General features: G+C 40.2%; 1 protein-coding gene across 3 annotated transcripts in view; it reads left to right on the top strand.

The window, feature by feature from the left end:
• The window catches only part of ajap1 (adherens junctions associated protein 1), a 332378-nt gene extending 319318 nt beyond the window's left edge, over positions 1-13060 (top strand). For 2 of the 3 annotated variants that reach the window (XR_010016087.1, XM_063033137.1), the window contains one exon: positions 1819-3405. Coding sequence is in view for 1 of the 3 variants with exons in the window: in XM_063033137.1 (XP_062889207.1) it covers positions 1819-1840 (22 nt within the window). In the remaining 2 variants the exon portion in view is untranslated. Of the gene's footprint in view, positions 1-1818; positions 3406-10357 lie in introns of those variants that run through there. The other variant, XR_010016088.1, reaches the window with a different exon arrangement.
• Positions 13061-15699: the final 2639 nt, after the last annotated feature.

Raw genomic sequence — 15699 nt, 5'->3', positions numbered from 1 at the left:
AGGGTAAGATGAGGGAACACACACTTATCCTCATAGAGGGATCAGAAGTGGAAAGAGCGAGAAACTTCTAATTCTTGGGTGCCAATATCTCAGAGGACCTAACCTGGACCCAAGGTATTGATGCAGTTACAAAGAACGCACGACAGCAATTATGTTTCATTCACAGTTTCAGAAAATCTGATGTGTTTCCAAAAGCATGTGAAATTTTTTACAGAAGTACTATGGAGAGCATTCTAACTGTCTGCATGACCATCTGGTATGGGGGGTGGGGAAAGCAGTTGCGACTGCCCAGGATCAAAGTAATTTTCAGAGAGTTCAAAATTTAATCAGCTCTGTCATGAGCAAGAGTCTCCGTAGTATCCAGGACATCTTCAAGGAGCAATGCCTCAAAGGGAGCATCCATCATTAAGGATCCCCTTCATCCAGGTCATGCCCTGATGTCATTGCTACCATCAGGGAGCAGGTACAGAATTGTGAAGGCACACACTCGGCAATTCAGGAACAGCTTCTTCCCCTCTGCCATCTGATTTCTGAATGGACATTGAACCCATGAACACTACCTCACTACTTTCTTTTATTTCTATTTCTGCATGACTTATTTAATTTAACTATTTAATATATATATATATATATAATAACCATAATTCACAGTTTTTTCCTCTATTATTATGTATTGCATTGTAACGCTGCCACGAAGTTAACAAATTTCACATCATATGCTGGTGATATTATGCCTGCTTCTGGTTCTGATTCTGAGATAAAGAAAATGATGTATAGTTGGGATGAGACATTAGAATTTGGTCAATAGGAGAGGTAAAACTCAATTTTAGAAATTGTGCTGGAACTCAGAAGGAAATACTAGATATCAAAGTAGTGTAGTTGTTATTGAGAGTTTCAGAGCTTGTGAGGATGAGATAATAGCAGAAAAAAAATAATGCTACAGGTAATATTCAAGCCCATTTGGGAAATAAATAGAAACTGTAGGGTGCAGATGGTGTGAATAGCTGTCCAGGAGGATGGAGGTGAGGGTTCTAGTTCATGATGTTCCACATTCAACTCTATGAGGACTCCATGGGTCTTCTGAGGTATATGTTCCAAGTGTTGAAGAACCAGGCGTAGTGTGATATCCTTGCTGACATGTTGCTCTGGATTTCTGGATTTCCAACTATAGTCTGAACAGAACAGGCTTCACAGCACTAGAAACTCATTTAGAAGCCCTATAGCCTGACCCCACTTCTTCTTGAAGTCAATCTCCACAGCAAACCCAACATCAAAGACAAGATTCCACCCTCCGCTTGTGCCTTTCATAGCCAATCAGAATGCTTACACCCACACCACACTGTTATCTCCACTTTGACGCTCACCCCTCATCAACATCCTTTTTTGTCTATAAAGCTTTTCCTGTTACCAAATGATTCTGTTCCATTTATTCCACTACAGAATTCTCCATTTGTTTTTGATCTGACATTCATTCCATTCTCCCTATCTACCTGCTTAAATGTTATTTACCTTTAGCATCTCGGTGTTCTCATGACTTCAAGAGTTACTGTTTTTCTCTCCACCAGTGCTGCCTGATCTGCTGATTGTTTGGTGTCTTTTGTAATCTCCCAATGTAGCTAGTGCTAAAAAAAAATGTCCCACAGATCTGTAGCAAGAGCTATATCCTAATACTTCCATTCTCTCAGATTTTTTCAGCATGTTATGTTTTACTGATTAGAACAACTAACATAAATCCTATAGGAAATGGGTTTGGTTAAACTATATCTGGTTAATTTTCCCTTCATAAAAACAATCTTTTTTTCTCTTTCTCTCTCTCAGGATTCCACTGGTGAATCTGTAAAACACACGGATGTCGACTTTTTTTTGCACACCCGTAGGACAGGGAGCGAAGAAAATCTTGTTTATTTTTGTAAGTGCGGATGCCAATAAAGTAACATTATTTTATGAAGAAGAAAATGTGGAAGATGTACTGAAGAATTGACCATTTGCCAGAATTGGAATGGCATGCAATGTTGGGTGAGGAGAACTATACAGCAGCCAAATTCCGATAAGACAGATAACCTTTCAGAAGTGTCTATGGTGGAGATACAATCTCATGAACCCGGATCCACTACCAACAGTGCCATTAGATGCCACGTACTTAGAGACTGCAGGCTGGTACGATCCACTAACAGTACTTAACTCTTTGAGAAGCATTTAATATTTTTTGTCCTGGAGAAATAATACTTCTTCTTTATGTAAATGGGACCCTAATCAGAAATGATATTTCCTAAAGTAGTGTGTGTTGCTAAAATTAAGTCTTGGGGCAGTGATGAGAAATTTGAATTCAGTATATTCCACTTAAAGCAGAGTGTATATCGTGTTTAGCAGAGTTAATCTTTAAAGTCTTCATATTCTTGATTTATTTCCTAATCCTCTTTAAGTCCTGAATTGTTTTCCCAAGCATTTGAAGTGAGGTTAAGAATCTACCCAACCCCTGACAGAACGTACCGGGTGACTCTTCCACATTCCTGTAGGGGAGATGCTTAACATTCTGTCCCGCTCTTTCCACTGGAGAAACTGATGGGCTTTGAACTTCCAAATGTCTTTAAGTCCATAGCACAGTGGAGGCAGATGTTTTGGCAATGTTGTGATGGGGGAATGTTGCAATCGTGATGGCCATACATGTTGACGATATTGCAGTCAACATGAACACTCTGTCACTTGCAGTCCCCAAATTCTAAGTGAAAATTATGAGAACTGATAAATTTCCATCCTATCAAAGAGACAATAATTGCAAATATAATATGAAACTAGAAGTCTGTTCATTTAGTTTTCTGATTGGCTTTTGGTGGAAGTTAAGTTCTAAAATGTAGGAAGTGTCAGCTGCCCCAAAACTCATACTATTAAACACGCTGTACACTCAGAAAGACTAACTGATGGTTTCTCACACTTCATTGCCGTTTTTATCAAGTTATAAAATGGAAGAGATAATTTTAACCCTCTGAGGTGCAAAGAACTTTTAAGTTTCTACCGATGTTTTCTGTCACTTTTATTTCTTTAATTGTATTGTGAAAATACTTCGAGCTGTGGAACACAGGTCAGAACATCAAACGTGAAGGACAAAGATCTGTGTATGGCCTATGAAGACTGAATAACTTGCGCTTTGCATTGTTTTCTTGTACACCAATGCTGTTGTTGTCTTGAATATGATTCCTAGCCATGACAACTGTGGGTTTTACTTTAAGATTACACGACTATCTCATTATAAATTATGCTGTGTGATAAGTTTTCATTCAGCAACAGATGTTTTCCAGGGTAGAATAAATGGACTTTAGCTAAGGGTCCATGGAAGGACTATATGTTTTCTCGACTAATATTGAAAGATAACTCTTGCTTTTGAAGTTACTTTTAACCTGGTGATGGGGCAGGAATGAAATCTAAAGATTTAAGCAATTCTTTTTTTGTTAGCCCTTTTCCTTTATCTAAATTTAAATCTCCTGCTCTGACCTCCAAAGATTCATGTCAAACATCTGTCTCCTCCCAAGTCTCAGTCCAGTGCCCAGGTTTCACGCAGGGCCAGTCAGACGTCATTCGTGTTCATATCTTCACAGTAGGTAAAGTAACATTAGGTAACATTTTCACCCCCTCCCTGACCCCGGAATGCTACGGCTGATGTATGGGCAATACACAGATAAAGAAGGTGTTATACTGAACATTTCCAAACTTGGATTGCTGGATTTTATTTATTTATTTATTTATTGAGCTACAGCGTGGAAAAGACCCTTCTGGCACTTCCAGCCACGCCGCCCAGCATTCCCCCAATTTAACCCTCCCCTAATCACAGGAAACTTCACAATGCCTAATTAGCCTACCAACCAATAAGTCTTTGGACTGTGGGAGGAAACCAGAGTAACTGGAGGAAACCCACACTTGCACAAGAAGAATGTACAAACTCATTACAGGCAGCGTGGGAACTGAACCCGCGTGCTGGTACTGTAAAGCGTTGTGCTAACCACTAAAATACCATATCGTATGGGTATGGAATACAATAGCACTAACAACATTAGATACGATAGGCGGTTCAGTCTCACACAAAATCTATTAGTAGCTGCCATACGATTACCTTGCTAACCATTTACCAGATATAAGTAAAAACTGGGTACAGACCAAGTTGCTGGTTGCTAAGAGTAACTGTTTCATTGTCTCCAGTTATAGGCTCAATTCTTAAGTATGTGAAATGTTAATGCAAGTTTGCAGCATCCTCTGTGTTATGTTTGAAGCAGAGCCCAGGCAAGAACCCAATAAGAGGAACGCTAATTGGGGTTTAAACCTACTCTGATCACTTCAGTGACCTAACAGGTCTGGTTTCAACTGTGCAGATCACCTACGAAGTCTTGGTCACACACTGACATGATTTGGAGACTAAATTAAAACACAGAGAAGAAAATTACTTTTTATCCAATAATACTAATTTAGGCTGTCCAATGGGGGAGTCTAATACCAGAGGATACAGCCACTGAATAGAGGAACGTCCATTTAGAACGGAGATGAGGAGTAATTTCTTTAGTCAGAGAGTAGTGAATCTGTGGAACTTGTAGCCACAGGTGGCTGTGGAGGCCAAGTCATTGAGTATATTTAAGGCAGAGGTTGATTAGTCAGGACATGAAGGGATATAGTGAAAAGACGGGAGATTGGGGTTCAGAAGAAAAGTGGATCAGCCATGATGAAATGGAGGAGCAGACTCGATGGGCCAAATGGCCTAATTCTTCTCCTATATGGTCTTAAAAGTATTTTTATCCAATAATGCTAACTTAGGTTGTCACATGACACTTGGTTGAGTTGATGTCAGATCCAGCTCTAAAACACAGATCTATCCCCCTGTGAGTCTTGTTACTGTAAAGATCGTGTTTGTGGTACTGGGAAGCCAGGTGGTTGTGAATAACACACGACAGACAGAGAGTTGAGGAACAAATGTACTGCTGTTTATTTAAGTCATCTACTCAGAATGGCCTCTCACGTTATGTTCGGTATGTAACACACAGGGAAGCTTGACAACAACCTGTAAGGGTCAAAATATATATGAATACATAACATATTCCTCTGCCTTTATTTTAAAGGTTTCTCCCCCTTCCAAAACACAGACCGGCTGCTGAACTATTAACATTAAATGGAATAATTATCAGATTCAACCAACAATAAAAAAAACATTGTTTTTCTAAACTAGGGAAAGAGGGTAGACTGACTCTATTCCCCGGCTTAACCCTGGGGATTACTCTGCCCCATTTGCTGAGGGTTAGTCACTAAAATGGAGATTCAATCTGTCTGGAGGCCACCTGTTCCTGTGAGGGTGTTGACAACCTGGGGCTGACGGCAAAAGATAAAAGTTATTTTTATCTCTTGATGGTGTATGTATAGATCTTGGGTTGGGTACTGCATTGTCCGTAAGGAACACCTCAGAGAGCACAAGTGATGGGGAAGCACTGGCTGTGTAATCTAGTCTTAACAGAAGTTCTGCAGTTGCTTCAGAACCCTGTTCCATTTCTAAAATTGGATCTAGGTTGGTCGGTTTGTGTTGGTTTTCAATAACCGAAGAAGTAGGCAACAGCTGATCAACATGTCTTCTGGAGCTATTGTGGTTGCTAGTTTTCACTGTGTATGATACAGGATCAGTCTGTGCCACCACCATCACAGGTATCCACTTTGTCCCAGAGATGCACTGTAGTTCTGGGCAAATACTCTCTCTCCTGCTGTGAAACTTCTGTACTTTGCTTTGATATGTGTCTCTGCTTGGGTTTTCTGTTCATTTAGCACAATCTATTTTGTGTATGGAGGTCTAAGCAGTTCAAGCCAGATGCAAAGCTATATTTTCATTAGTGCACTTTGGTGCTGGCACGAGGTGTGTTGTGGTATGTCAGCAAGAAAGTGCTGAAGATGCTAGTTAAGAGATCCATTTCCCACTGAAGACTTGAGGGCTTGCTTCATTGTTTGTTTGAATTTTTCAGCAAGGCCACTAGTGGCTGAATGATATGGTGCTGACTTGATGTGCTGAATATTGTTTGCTTCCATAAATGCCTTGGACTCTTCAGTCTGGAGTTGTGGGCCAATGTCACTTACAAGCTGTTGAGGAAGCCCCAAAATGGCTAAAGATGGAACGTATCTCCTCAATGCATTTTTCAAATGCTGTGCTCTTCGTGAAGGCAACCCACAGCCATTTGCTGTGTATGTCTACTACAACCAATAACATGCGACCATCTACAGGTCCTGCAAAATCTATGTGGATCATTTGCCATGGTTCCTCAAGCCAATCCCATGGATGAAAAGGAACATTTTGAAGAACATTCCTCACTTGCTGACAATGTGGGCCTTCTGTCAAATAGTTACATCCAGTCCTGGCTACCATAAGTAGCTGTGTGCGATTTCTTTCATGTTCCCTGTATGTAGCTCATCAAGCCCTTGCTTCCTTAATGGTGGAGGAATGGCAACATTCCATTGAGCATGGTAGGATTTTAATACTATGATTAGCTCTCCTTTTCATTTGTGAATTATCATGTGCACAACTTTAGATAGAACAGCATCAGTACATGTGTGCTTCTGCACTTGTGCCACTGTGATCGAAGCTGTAGTACTTCCTTGAAGTAAAAGATCTGTTTTGGGGACGGCTCTGGAACTGCAACAGCTCAGGGAAGTCTGAATAATCTATCAGCATTCACATGGTGCTCCGACATTCCGTATGTCGTGTCATACGAATGCGCAGTTGGGAACAGAGCTCAACATTGCATTCATATGGCAGCCAGGGAAGGAATGCCTGCCTGAGCACCAAAAATTGTTATCAATGGGCAATGATCTGTCAGTAATGTAAACTATCGACCAAAGAGGAATTGATGGAATTTCTTAACTCCAAAGACAACTGCAAACACTTCCCACTCAGTCTTGACATAATGGCTTTCTGCCTTTCTTAATGTCCTTGATGCAAAAGCGGCTGGATGCACTTCATCTGTCAGTATGATGTGTGAGATAACTGCCCCCACACGTGATCCATCACAGATCAACCATATTGGCAATGAAGTGTTGAAGTGTGTGAGTGCTTCAGACTGTGACAAAGCTGTTTTGGCCTTTTTAAAAGCCTTTTCACAAAGATCTGTCCAGTGCCAGTGTGTTGATTTATTTAAAAGCTCATGAACTGGTTTCAGAATGCCAGCTAGGTTAGGAAAAAACTTTGTGTTGTATGGTAGTAGCCTAAGAAAGATCTTAATTGACTTACATTTTGTGGTGATGGAGCCTCCAGGATAATCTTCACCTTTGATGGTGCTTTGTGAAGATCTGAGTTGTAGATCATATGGCCCAAATCCAAGGTTGAAAGACTCACGCTTGTCCTTCTGGACCCTTAGCCCATATCCTTGAGTCCTTGTAGTGTAACATCCAAGGTTTGTAGGTGTTCATGCTCATTTTTTCCCCAGTAATGGGTAAGCAATCAAAATAGCATTGCACCCCAGTCAACCCACTCAGGATCTGGTCCATTGCTTGCTGAAAAAGTACGGGAACCGAAGTAATGCCAAGTGGAAGCTTTCAGTATCTAAACACTTCTTTGAGAGTCACTATGGTCAACAGTTCCTGTGACTCTAGCTCCATGGTCATCTGCAAATATGCTTGACAGAAGTCAAATTTGCTACAGGTCTGTCTGCTGGCCAGTCCTGAAGAAAGGTCATTAATGGCGGGAAGAGGGTATTGTTCGGCCTTAAGAACCAGGTTAATGGTTATCTTAAAGACCCATCTCTTTTTAGGACAAGAACCACTGGAGTTGCCCATTTCCTTACACATACTGGTTCCAATATCTTAGTCTGAAGCAGTCTTTCCAATTCAGCCTCTGCCTTTGGTTTGAGAGGATATGAAACAGGTTTTGTCTTCAGGCATATAGGTGTTGTGTCAGGCTTAGTAGCCCGACTAACAGTCATTTCTTTCATATTGCTCAGTTACCCTTTGAATACTTTTCCTCATTTCTTCAAAACCTCTTGTAAACCCGTGCCCCCACCAATCAGGTGCACTTTGCACCAGATGGGTTTGATCTGCTCCAATCAGAAGAAGCAGAGAAGTACCGGATAACTACAATATCTTTAACAATGTATAGTGCAAGTTTCGTTCTCTATTCGTTAATCTCCACTGCAGTCGGTACTGCTCCCCTCACTGGAACAACCTCGCCAGACTAAGTCTTTAAAGTCACCCTTGCTCCTTTTGGGATCAGATGCTGCAATTTCTCCTTGTAATCTATCTCTGACACCAGCGATGCTGTTGTACACCTGTCCACCTACATCCTCATTGTGGCCCTATACGACCATGGGATCACCCAATAGTTGTTTTAGTGTCCTGAAACAGATAAAACATGCAAAGCTTCTTCAACCACAGAGTGAGGGTCACTCAGTTTGTCCTCAGTGTATTTTTATCTTGTTCACATGTTTCATTTTGTTTCTCCAATAGTCATTTTTCTTTATTATACTGTTTTTGGTTGATAGTGTCTTTTTACTTTTAAATGCATGTTCAATATATCCCTTTTTTCCACAGCTTCAGCAATCTAAATCCTTATACCAGCATTCTTTTGCTCAATGCCCGGTTTTGCCACTGGAGTAACATGGACTGCCAATAGGAGTCTTATTTTTAGAGGCAGAAACTTTATGGACTTGGGAAGATGTACTTAATAGCTGTGCTTCTTTAGCTGTCATACCCGTTAATGTACTAATCTCAATTGTTTTCTGTAATGTTAGTCTGTCTTCTGTAAGCAAATATTTCTGAAATGCGTCACTACCACAGACCACGTACGAGTCTATCATGTAACATGTTATTCAGTGACTGCCCAGAATCACCATGTTCAGGCAATTGCCTCAGCACATCCAGCACATCGGCTTCCCTTCCTCTTGATTCTTTTTATGAAACCTGAACCTCTTAGTAGAAATCAAAGGTTTAGGTGAATAGTGGTCCTTTATGATCTTAACTATGTCCTCATAAGGCTTATTCACAAGCTTAGCAGGTTGAACTAGACTGGATAATAAATCAAATGCTTTTTCACCAATCACAGTCAGAAAAGTTGGAAAACGAATATCATCTGAAATTTTGATTTGCCTGTGCAAAATATTCAAATCTTTCAGTACATGAACTCCATTGCTCTGGAGTTGGTCATACAACCCCATAATTCCTAACATTGTTGCCATTTTCAAACACAATCATGTTCTAGAAAAGCTAACTAGTCTTATATCTGTGTATGTCACACTCCCTTAACTGTTTATTTAACCATCCCATTCTTGTTCTCGCCCCTTAGGTTCTTCATTCACCATGTTTCCTGCGGCCATTTTCTTTTCACTCACCCACATCACACGATGGTACACTGCCGGCATTGACATAGATTTTTGTTGCCGAAGGAACGTTAACGATAAATATTGCGTGAGGGCTTGTCACCTCGTCGCCAGTTGTTCTGTCTGTGGTACTGGGAAGCCAGGTGGCTGTGGATAACACACAGAGATAGAGAGATGAGGAACAAATGTACAGCTGTTTATTTTGCTTGTTCGTCATCTATCCAGAATGCCCTCTGGTTTGTAACACACAGGGAAATTTGACAGCAACCCGTAAGGGTCAATATATCCAGCACTTGATTACATAACTGTATCGTCCATAAGAAAGAGATTCGCTGTGTACGGACTGAGAAATGAAGCTTAGGGTATGAAGAATCAGAATCAGACACTTCCATGGATCAGCTAGATGAGGGAAAATTCCAGAATTTACCCAGAACAACAATAGTTCCTTCCCAAAATAAGATTATCCCAAACACAGGCCTAAAAAATCCTCCACACTGTTTACAATAAAAATGCTGGGAAATTTATCTTATTTTGTTCAACCCCGTTCTTTGATTTGTTTTTAATGACAAAGGCAACACAGATAGAGCTCCTGAGATGATTAATCATTTGCCATCCCCGTGTGAGCTGACTATCTGTGAAAGAAATTATTCTGCGTTTTGAGCTTAGTGCCCAGGCAGATCTATTTAATGAAATTATATTTTGTGCGGTTTGTTGTTAAAAGACCAATGCACCCACCTATGCATGTGAGCGTGTGCACACACAAACCCATGCACACACATCCCAGGTAATGGGGAATATTAGAGTTAGACTTTTGTTGTGTGTTGGCCTCATGTAGTCACAGAACAGTGTTATACCCTAACCATTTTCTCATACACTCTTTTTAACCAATGACTTTCCACCTCTTGATCATTAAATATGTAAGTTTGTCAAAGCCATTGAATCATGTGTCTCTAAGGATTTATAGACCTGCAGTATCTTCCCTGTCACTCTCCCCAGTTGCCATAATCTTTCCCTAAAAAAATATTTTGCACTAGAGAATGCCAAAGATGGAAGCATGGTTTCTGTAGAGCACTGAAGAGCATTGGTGATTGAGCAGTGCCTGCAGATGAGCACACCAGCATGACCAATCAAAGCAGGCAGAAAACTGAGACTTTACAACAACACCAAGTTTGGAGCTTGAAAGCCCAACGCCTGGCAGCCAATGAAGTGCATGAGTGAATCTGAATATTGAAGCCTCAATGTTGATGCTACTGGGACCTGTTTCATGTCAATAAGACTGCAATGAAGATTACAAAGCTAATTGAACCGCCTTCTTTCCCATTTTCCATATAAAATGATGGCCATCATTAAATGATACATTTGTGCAGAAGGAAAACATCGTGCTTTTGAATTACTATTCATTTGTTGATTTCAATTTAGTTCCTTAGCTGTTTACCCTTTTGGGGTACCACATTTCAAGTTCACTTCCTTGACATATTTGGGTATCCTAGTACAAGGACCCAACAGAGATGTCTTCCATCAATGTTAGTGTACTTACACAACAGAACCACTCTTCGAAAAACAACTCCTAGATGTTCACCATAGCTGTAAAGTGATAATTGAATGGATTTTGTTTGGAATGCGGACTGTAGTTTTATAAAAAGGGAAGTATAAACTGCTCTTTATCCTAGTTAATCCACTAGTTAAAAACCAAGGATGTGTATGGGTAAAAGAGAAAAAGATATTAAGCAAAGCTAGAAAAAATATTATTTAGTGTTAGTATGAATATCAAATATAGCCTTCGATCACCTTTTTTCAAGTTCCATGTCAATCAATGTGCTAATTATCAAAAATACATGGGAATTAATTTGTTAACCCAAAAGAACCCATTTCAACCCTTCACATCTCCACAACAATCCAAGCAATGGTCCCTACATGTGGCCATTTCGATTTCAGAATGAAAAGCAGAGAGCTACATTCAATAATGTCTTCCTTATGTTTTTTAAAATGAGTTTCGATAAAGGGATCAGTAACCCAAAGTGTTCAGAATCAGATTGGCCCCGGAACCTTTGCTAGTTACACTCCATGGTTGGTGTTCATCTTCACTGCACCCAAACAACAGTAAAGGGCTTCCCTAATAAATTTGATCACAAAATTCAAAATTAAGCTCCCCTATTTGTTATTATAATATAATACTGTAGATGTACACACATGTGACACACAGATCTCTCTCATACTCTCACCACATGAGCAGCTACTTGAATCAGTATTAACAAAGAGACAGTCCTGCACATTGCATAGTCTGTAACCCACTGAATTCTTCCACATCTTGGGTATTCCAGTCCACAAAGTTTTGTCATCTGACTGGGGAGCCCCTGAGGCTGCTGGAAAATATGGTACTGAAAAGGGTGTTAAACTAGCGAAATGCCCAGACTAGTTGGCTTTCCAGGGATGGCTGCTCCATTGGATAGTCCTTGCAAATGAGATGCATGTTGGAGAGAGGAATTCTCCAGGCTGGGGAGCATGCTGTTAAGCTGTGTGCATTAAGCTGGGAAGCTCACTAACCCATGATTCCAAAACCATATGGGGACAGAGCCCAAATCATGGAAGAAATTTTACAGGGGGATCTTTTGTGGGATGATAAGGAGTAAACTGAGCAAAATTCCAAAAATTTTACATCTTGATAGAATAATGAACAATGTCTGCAACCTGCTAAATAGTACGGAGGAATTAAACTTTTGTAAATGAACTCCATCTGCTTTTTGAACTGTCAGCAAGTATTCATAACATGGACTGAAATGGGTTCTAAAAATCTCCATGGTAACAGTAATTTGAAAAATGTTAGTGAGGCTTAATTGCTTTTGCAGTAAATACTCACTGATGTTTTGTCTTAACAAGAAAAAACAATACCTGTTTTTTTCAATATTGTGTTTAACACGATTTTACACTCTCACTGAATACCACTCCTGCATTTTAAAAATGTAATGTGTTATTCAAAAGGCATTTTAAAATATTGTGTCAGTTAAATAATACTTGTTTTATCCTTTTGGCTCACAAAAGGTGAAATTCTTAGCGTAAAATCTGGTCTATAAGCTACACTTCAAACTGGCTTTAGGTCTGCTAAAAGCAACAGTAACTTGTACACCAGGACAATTTTTAAATATATTTTATTCGAATGCAAAACAGAAAACTATAAGGTTAGAGATTAATATTTTCAATATTCTTGTGTCAGATTGCTTCCTTTGATATTTCAAAAGCAGGCATTAGCACATCTAAAACAGGCTCACATCAAATTTCTTGCTTCACAACGTTACAGCTTCCTTTAATATGACACGGTGAGGAGCCATGATACAAACCACCAAAATGCTTGTAGAATAATGGCAAATAATCTCTACCTTATAGGAAGTATATTTTATAAACCTGCAACACACTGTATAGTCCGTATTGTACGCTAAGTTTTAAAGGGGAAGAAAAGCTTTTGCTGTCACCATCTTTTTCTATTGAAATAAGTGGTACTTTCTGGAGAGAGAGAGAGAGAGAGAGAGAGAGAGAGAGAGAGAGAGAGAGAGAGAGAGAATATATATATATATATAAATATAATATATATCCATCTTCCAGTGAGAGCAAAGGTGTATTTTTTCCTCAAGGGAACAGTTTCATTGGGGGATGGTTTCTATTTTGTCACTGCTGTACTTCTGAACTGTGTGTTTGAATGCACTGTAAACACAACCTGTACCAATTCTCTTGTGTAAGTTTAGTACTCTGATGTTGCTATTAAACCTGTTTAACAACAGTTCTCACTGCCTTTGTACCCACTTCATGCAACAACCCAGGCTCATGCAGCAGATTCCAGAGTTGGGAACATGAGGCCCATCAAAGTGCAATGCCCAGTTTCCAGTTTATGTTCATAAGCTTTAGGTTGTTCCATGAGTGAAGAATAAGGGATTTCAGGAGCACCATGATTTGAGACCCTGAAGGAACATGAATTGAAACAGAAGATGTACACACAGTCCATGCACAGGTAGGAAAGAATCCACAGCATGTCTTCAGGTAAGAAATTATATACATCGAACACAGAACAATACAAATTTCAGAGTTAACGAGGATATGGAAAGCAAAGCAGAATACAAATAGGATAAAATTTACAAAGCAAATCACTGACATATAAGCAGAATAAAGGGTGCATGGTACACATACAAGTTAAAGAGTTTACTTAATGTTTGTACTATTAGGAATGAATGTACAGATCATATGTACAGATTGGATAGAGTATACAAAGCACTTGGCTGTGATAGATAGACAAGGATGGGGCACAAATTGCCCCGTCAGGAAGAGGGGGAGAAAAAGTAAAATTAAAAAAAGACAGGAACAAATCAGAGTGGAAAGGAGAGAAGGGTGTGTGACCTAACTTGTTGATTTTGCCCTCTTTCCTGGGATCTCTGTGGGAGCATGAAAATCCAGTGAATTCAATGTTAACCGAAGAGTTTGATGAGAGATCTGGCCTATTGCAGTGAATCAATACAAACTGCTCCAAATGGATCGCTCTGATCTGCACTCAGTGAAGAGAAGGCAGCCAGCCTGGAACTGGCACAGTGAGGTGCACCTGCTATTGCGGAAACGGCCAAGAGACAAACACTGTGGAAAGGCTCAGTGAACAGGATCACCAAAATCATTGCTTTGCTTGTTTTCCCATTTACGCTCCAACATTTGTAAGTAAATGGAGAGTGTGTGAAGGTCAGTGAGTTGTTGGAAATCCTCCAGCATACAATGTTCAACCTGTGTTATTCTTGTTCTCTGTAAACATTGAATTTACCTGAGGGAATGTCCCCACCAGGGCTAAGGATCCTACCCAGCATTGGACCAGGTTGAAAAGGAGAGAAGGAGGTACTAATCCTAGGATAAAGTGTAAAGATTAATTTTAACTTCCTAGTGATTATTGGCTTCCCACTCGACATGTATGGGGTGCTGCTATTGGTATATGACACTTATGTTCTAAAGTCGGGTGGTGTACTTTGCTTGGATCTATTAATCAATTTGTCTGGATCATATTTTGAGGCTTCCAGGGAGTGAAGGTCTCCCTTGTGCTTTAAATTGCTTGCCTCAAAATTGAAGGCTATGATGGAACAGATGTTCTTCCATAAGATGCATATCCAGTGACTTAATGAATCAAGCCAGTGTTGTCTGTGGGACAATAACCCCAACAACATCATGAGGGCCTAAGTACAGTGCAGGAAGTCTTTGTGTCAGTAGGCAAGCAAACTTGAGTTCATCCCTCCATCCTTCACCTGAAGCAAACACCTCTCCGGCCTTCCTACTGGTTTCAACAATTCACTCTCCACATCACACCTGTCACAGCACCACCTGGCCATGTGTTCTTGTCTCCATACTAAATGTACACACCTCTTCCTTTTTGTTTCCTTACACATTCACAGAATTCTCTCTTCCTTCCACAATCACTTGCACAACTACCAAATCTTCCCCTAGAAACATAGAAACATAGAAAACCTACAGCACAATACAGACCCTTTGGCCCACAAAGCTGTACTGAACATGTCTTTACCTTAGAGCTATCTAGGCTTACCGATAGCCCTCTATTTTTCTAAGCTCCATGTACCTGTCCAGGAGCCTCTTGAAAGACCCTATCATTTCCACATCCACCACCGCCGTTGGCAGCCCATTCCACATACTCACCGCTCTCTGCACAAAAAACTTACCCCGACATCTCCTCTGTTCATCTGTCATGTTTCTTGCTCCTTTCCTTCCTGTCGTATGTTTGTTCTCTTCTATTCCTCCACTTTCCATCGTTTATCCACCCTATTACCTCCCCACATCATATATTTGAATACCGTCTCTTGGACTGTCCCTATTTACACCCTCTCGTGCAGAACAAGAGAGCGGAGAGGCTCGAAAGCCAGTGATCTTATAGTCCCACGTCTTAAAAAAAAGTGCGAAAGTGACAATTGTAAAGCTGCCATCACCTCCTAACAAGCCACATACTAACCCTGAGCAGAATGAAGTGATAAGCTTCTTTTCTTGGACATTCTAGATCTGAGTACGATTTTCATTTACAGTTACATGGATGTTTGTGTGGATACTCGAACAAGATTTCTACACCTGACTTAATTGGGTTTCTCTGCTGAGAATGAAAATCTCAGCACGGATTATTCTACAAAGAATCATTTTAATCCATTCTTCATGAGGCAAAGTTTAAAGCACTGTTTCAAAGTTGGTTCCTCTTGTTACCTGGTGATGTTTCCCACACAATGCCGACAGAACAGTTGATCATTTAGAGACTGTGCAGAAAGAATAAACTTACACTCATATCAAACACTTCACAATTTGCAAATATGCAGAACTGATTTGCACCCAGTGACATTAGTGCAGTGTGTGCTCAGCA

The sequence above is a fragment of the Mobula hypostoma genome, chromosome 25 (genome assembly GCF_963921235.1).
Source record: "Mobula hypostoma chromosome 25, sMobHyp1.1, whole genome shotgun sequence".
NCBI lineage: Eukaryota > Metazoa > Chordata > Chondrichthyes > Myliobatiformes > Myliobatidae > Mobula > Mobula hypostoma.
This window is presented reverse-complemented; position numbering and strand designations above follow the sequence as displayed.